This window comes from Protobothrops mucrosquamatus, unplaced genomic scaffold (genome assembly GCF_001527695.2).
Source record: "Protobothrops mucrosquamatus isolate PMUCROS unplaced genomic scaffold, P.Mucros_1.0 scaffold4502, whole genome shotgun sequence".
Taxonomy (NCBI): Eukaryota; Metazoa; Chordata; class Lepidosauria; order Squamata; family Viperidae; genus Protobothrops; species Protobothrops mucrosquamatus.
The window spans coordinates 24482-30462 of record NW_015390408.1 but is presented as its reverse complement, the minus strand read 5'-3'; the positions used below and the strand labels follow the sequence as shown (position 1 = coordinate 30462).

At 42.8% G+C, this 5981-nt stretch overlaps 1 protein-coding gene across 1 annotated transcript in view; it reads left to right on the top strand.

Annotated features, from left to right (window-relative positions):
• LOC107299069 (ATP-binding cassette sub-family F member 1-like) overlaps positions 1 to 5981 on the top strand; it is a gene marked incomplete at its 3' end in the record, with an annotated part of 29265 nt that overhangs the window by 2081 nt on the left and 21203 nt on the right. The window contains exons 5-7 of the mRNA XM_029286672.1: positions 443 to 571; positions 2747 to 2809; positions 5591 to 5662. Of these exons, the coding sequence (XP_029142505.1) occupies positions 443 to 571; positions 2747 to 2809; positions 5591 to 5662 (264 nt within the window). The remainder of the gene's footprint in view (positions 1 to 442; positions 572 to 2746; positions 2810 to 5590; positions 5663 to 5981) is intronic.

Sequence of the window (5981 nt, the reverse complement as noted above, 5' to 3'; positions counted from 1 at the left end):
GTGGGCTTGCTTCCTATGTAATAGTAATAATTTGGGAGGAAATTAATACAGTTTGAAAATTATTAAGTCATGTAATTCATTAAGACCATGATGTCATTGGCGGTTGTGAGCCATTTAATGATCAGGATTTTGTTGTGTCTTTAGGCAAAGAAAAGTGCTTCAGATCATATTCCTAGCCCAATACCTAGACAGCCACTAATGGAGTCTGTTCAAATTATGTTCCTTGATAGTATTCCATGAGAGACTAAGGGGAAAAAAAGGGGGGGGAAGGAAAGTTCAACCAATTTTCTGTTGCTAGACTATTGTATCTTGATCAGATTCTGTGACCTGAAAAAAAAAGATTGGGGCTAGTTCACTCTGGTGCCTAGATGAGGCGGTTCTGTTACCTGCTTCTTTTCTAGACATTCTTCTCTCAAGTTTTCTCTCTCCTTGTCTCCTTCAGGGAGGAAATGTGTTTGCTGCCTTGAACCAGGAGCAGAGTGAAGAGGAGGAGGAGGAAGAAGAAGAAGAGGAAGAAAAAGAAGAAAAAATATCAAAGCCCATCAAACCTGACAGGAATAAGAGCAACAAGGTGAGCTGCATTCGGGAATAATCTTATCGGGAGTGATCTGACGGTTAAGTTTCCAGATTCGGGGTGGGCAGCCTTATTTCATGTGGCCTTTAGCTGAATTGTAAAAATATTGGAAGCAGTCCTGTCTGCCTCACCCTGCTATGTGAGGAAAGGGTCAGAAAAAGAAAAGAGTGGGTCAAAAAATTAACAATTACCTGGCGGAAAATACCATGGAGAGGAGAGGCAGCTCCATCTGCGATTGCTATGCCGTAGTCCTAGGCCAGGGGTAGGCAACCTTGGCTGTTTTATGACTCGTGGACTTCAACTCCCAGAATTCCTGAGCCAGCCATGCTGAGGGGAAAGGGAGAGGTTTCCAAGCTGAGCCATGCTGGCTCAGGAATTCTGGGAGTTGAAGTCCACGAGTCATAAAAGAGCCAAGGTTGCTTACCCCTATCCTAGGAGTTACTCTTGAGGTGATGCAGGCTTCAATAGTACATGTTGTTCTCCCCCCCCCTCCCCAATGGGGACACTTGAAAGGAATAAGAACAACCAGGTATAATGGGTGGGGTGGGTCATGCCACATGGCACAGAAAAAATATTAGTATGCTTGCTGATTTTGAAGAATTCTGGATGTAGCCTGGACTCGGTTTGAAGTTTGAATAGCATAGTTCACAAAGCTTAACAGGGTCAGTAAGAGTTCTGCATGCTTTCTGGCTTTAGTCCGATAGAGTGGAAGGAAGGGATAATTTTAACTCAAAATTTTGCCAGAGCAGTTACAAATCAGGCTACCTTCCCTGGTTAACCAGCCTTGTTAAAATCCCAAATCCATCATCAACTGTAGCAATGAAGTGGAGATGCAGATTAGCAGGAACTGCATGTTGTTCTATTCCATCCAGCAATGCAGAAGACACAACATTGATTGGCTGCATTATGCAAGCCCCAGCACTGCGCTCTACCTGGCCAAATAGCAAAGAGGCCATTGATGTAATGGATCCCATGCTAGATTGGAAGGAGGCAGGGGGGGCTTTATTCCCCCAAATGGTGGTCTTTGGCCCTTATTAGTAGGATTGTATGTTGCCAGATCTAACAGTAAATGGGAGTGGTCTGTGAGCCCAGCTGATAACGCAACCCACGTTTCCATTGTTTTTCTTGTTTCAAAGCTAGCTGTAATGCCTACGTGTAGCTTTTTTTAATGCTTGGGAAAAGTGGGAAGGCTGAGGGCTACAGTGAGTGATCAGAGTTTCCTCCTGCTGATGAGGGCTCCTTTGAGCACAGCAGGAATAAACAGGAAGTCCTCAGCTTACAACCATTGGTTTAGTGACTATTCTAAGTTACAACAGCACTGAAAAAAGTGATATGACCATTTTTCAAATGACTGTTGCAGCAAACCCATGGTCACATCATCGAAATTCGGACACTTAGTGCAGGGGTCTTCAAACTTGGCCCTTTTATGACTTGTGGACTTCAACTCCCAGAATTCCTCAGCCAGCATTGCTGGCTGAGGAATTCTGGGAGTTGAAGTCCACAAGTCATAAAAGGGCCAAGTTTGAAGACCCCTGACTTAGTGGCTCATATTTATGATGGTTGCAATGTCTCAGGATCATGTGATCCCCTTTTGTGATCTTCTGACAAGAAAAGTCTCTGAGGAAGCCAGATTCACTTAACAACAGGGTTAGTAACTTAACAGCCGTAGTGATTCACTTAACAATTGTGGCAAAAAAAAAATTCATAAAATGGGACAAAACTCACTTAAACCTCAACCACAGAAATTATCGTTAAGTCGAGAACGCTGTTTAATTTTGTCACCAGTCTGGGGTTTTCTTTGGTCTCGTCTGTTTCTTGAAAGCATTTACTTTAAAGTCTCATTTTATGAAAAGGACAGAACGGTTGTCAGTGGAGCTGGGGTGTGTTTTTCCAAATTCCTAGGCAGTGATAATAAAAGTTTGATTGGCCCTGGCTCTTTCCCAACAATCAAAATAAATTCTGTTTCCTAATAGAAGGCATTGCAGATATCTAGGTATCCTGATGGTCAGATTCCTCATGGGTTTTTTCTCCCAATCTTGGAAGTTTTGCCTTCCAGATATTTTTGCTGAGCGTACAGGAAATTGTAGCGCAAATGTCAGAGAGATGACTTTCTGGAATTTTCTTAAGTAAAACCAGTACAGAAATAATCAGAATCCAACTTCATTTCTCTAGGCAGCCTCTGATGATGAAGAAACAAAGAAACCAGGAAAAAAAGGCTCTAAAACCAAACAAAAGGTCAGTCTGGACCGTCTGAAGTACAGGTAGTCTCAACTTACAGCCTCGCTTCTGAGGTGAAAGCTTACTGGGATCACAGAAGACAAACAGCATTCAAAAATGCTATTCCAAAGTCCAAATGCTAATACAGGTAGATCGTGACTCGTCACGATTGTTTAATGATCAAAGTTATGATGACACTGAAAAAAAAAATAACCTAGGGCTGGTACTCACACTTATGACCGTTGCAGCATCCCCACCGTCACGTGATCAAAAACGGGACATTTGGCAATCGGCAAATATCTACGATTTTTGCACTGTCATGAGATTGCCATTTGTGACCTTTCCAGGGGGCTTCTGACAAGCAAAGTCAGTGGGGAAAGCTGGATTTGTTTAGTGACTGCATGAGTTGCTTAAAAGCCGTAGTCATAAAATCAGGCCTGGCTTGCTTAACAACTGCCTTACTTAGCAACAGAAATTCAGGTCCCAATCCAGGTCATATAATAATAATAATAATAATGATAAAGTTGGAAGGGATCTTGGAGGTCATCTAGTCCAACCCCCTACTCAGGCAGGAAACCCTATACCATTTCGGACAAATGGCTGTCCAGTCTCTTCTTAAAAATTTCCAGTGTTGGAGCATTCACCGCTTCTGGAGGCAGGTTGTTCCACTGGTTAATTGTTCTAACTGTCAGGAAGTTTCTCCTTAGTGCTAGGTTGCTTCTCTCCTTGATTAGTTTCCATCCGTCGCTTCTTGTCCTGCCTTCAGGCGCTTTGGAGAATAGTTTGACTCCCTCTTCTCTGTGGCAGCCCCTCAGATAGTGGAACACTGCTATCATGTCCCCCCTCGTCCTTCTCTTCGTTAAACTAGACATACCCAATTCCTGCAGTGTCGAGGACTGCCAGTAAACTGAGGCCAGGTAATACTTGGTGCAGAGAATGAGGGCTTGCAAGCATCCTGGTGGATCATTCAATCTTGAGGAAGGGTTCAAGTGAGGATTGAGCTTGGAGTCCTTACACTGCCATAAATGGCATAAGCATGACCTCGCCCAGAATCTAGGAAGCCTTCTCTGGCCATTCCCAGGGGAAGGCAAGCAGTCTGGTGAGATTCCTGTAATATAGGTGACAAACAATAAAGTTTTCAGCCTGAGGCTTTTCACAAGTGCTTCTGCTTACGTCCACCTGACAGGACCTTGCTATGATCGCTGTTATCAAAAAGGCTCAAGCTGTAGTAGACATTGCTCAAAGAGATCTTTAAATGTACAGTAGTGGCCAAAATTGTGGAAACCTTTTGGGAAAAGTGTATTTTTGAGGTTTGATGGCTAATAACACCACTTTTTGGGGGGGAGTAGTACCATAAAATTATACAGTATATCAATGGAAAGATAATTTAATCAAGAATGTAATGCAACAAAGTTTGTTCAATTATCTGTACTGTGTTCTATGAAAAGTTATAGCCAAATAACCAGAAAAAGGAAGCACAACTTGCTTAGGTTGATATCAGGTAGCTTTCCTTCATCTGATTGTAGCCAATGAGCATGAGTGTTTAGAGAGCCAATCAGGCATCATCTTGTTTTGGCAATGAGCCAATCAGATCACATCAGTTATTGATGTCATGTATTGAAGCTGAGAGGAGGATATTTGTCAGTGTGTTATGTGATCGCTAGCAAATTGGTTGGGTTTTTTTGTGTTCTTTCCTTTAGTGAGCTTGTAAAACGTAATAAAATTAAAGTAATGGTGCAAAGAATTGACTGGTTGCCCAGAAAGCGATGTAAAATAGTATTATTAAGTGAACAAGGCTACAGTTATAAAGAAATTAGAAGCAAAATTGGTGGAAACTTAACCTAAGGTAGCATTTCTACTGTACACTTTTCCCAAAAGGTTTCCACAATTTTGGCCACTACTGTATTTAGCCATTAAAGCAGCGGTTCTCAACCTATGGGTCGGGACCCCATTTGGGGTCGATCGACCATTTCACGGGGGTCGCCAAGCAAGGCTGTCCGCCATTTTTTCCCCCTTTTCCGGCAGGTGCCTTACCTCCCTTGGGCTGGGCCAGCTGGTGGTCGGTCTGCTCCGTCTCTGCCGCTTGCCAGCTACGCCTTGGCCGGCACAGGGGGCGGAACCACTCATATGTGGCGCTCCCGGGCAGGGAAAGTCCTCGACTTACGACCTGTTGGGTAGTCCTCGACTTACGACCGGTTTAGTCCTCGACTTACGACCGGTTTAGTCCTCGACTTACGATCGGTTGGGGGGTCGCGGCATTAAAAAGGTTGAGAACCACTGCATTAAAGTGAAACATATAAATGACGTAAGCATGTGGTAGTACTTTAAAGCTAGATCTGTGGCAGCATTTTGTAGCTATATGACAGTGAAGGAAATACATATGGCTTGGTTCCAAAGCACTTCTATTGGTGCTTCATTTTATTCCAAGGAATTTATCTGGACATTGAAAAATGGACCATCACGCAAATCATATATATAGAAATCAAGTCATATATAGAAAAGATTTCTTTTTCTTTGTTCTTGTCTTGGAAGCCCATCATTCTGAAAAGGGGCCTGGCGGGGAAGTCTTAACTCAGAAGTGCCTGCAAGGTGTGATCAAAAATTTGCAGTGGTAGCTGCGATGCTGTGATCAAAACTCTACTTGTGTTTTGGTTTTTTTTGTATGTGCACCATACATGCAGAAAACAAGTGGAGCTTCATTCACAGAACCGTAATCACCATTTTAACTTTTTCTGACCTGTGAATATTCCTCTCACTGGCAAAATGAATAATAATGGAATGTCTGCCTCTCTAACTCAGGAAGAGGAAGAGGATAAGGAAGACACAAAGGGAAAAAGCACGAAGAATGAGAAGAACAAAGGCAAACAACAGGTTTGTGACTTCAGTTGTATCTTTCATACTTGATACGAAATGTTAATGGTCAGTTTTGTAGCTTGGTAAGCTGGGCACATTACCTGATAAGCCTTTTCTAATTAATTTTCAACCACCATATTATCAAGGAGACGGATCAAGTTTGCTAGTTTAAACATAGAATCTTGTGCCATATCAGTTATCGGACGTTGGCGATCATGTTGGCGATCCTGTTTTTATCAGCAGCCGCACAAAAAAGTGCTGCTGAGTTTTGTCCAAACCAGTCCCTTAGATTTTGAAGCCACAATGTTCTTCTTCTGCCTGGACCTCGTTTGCCTTC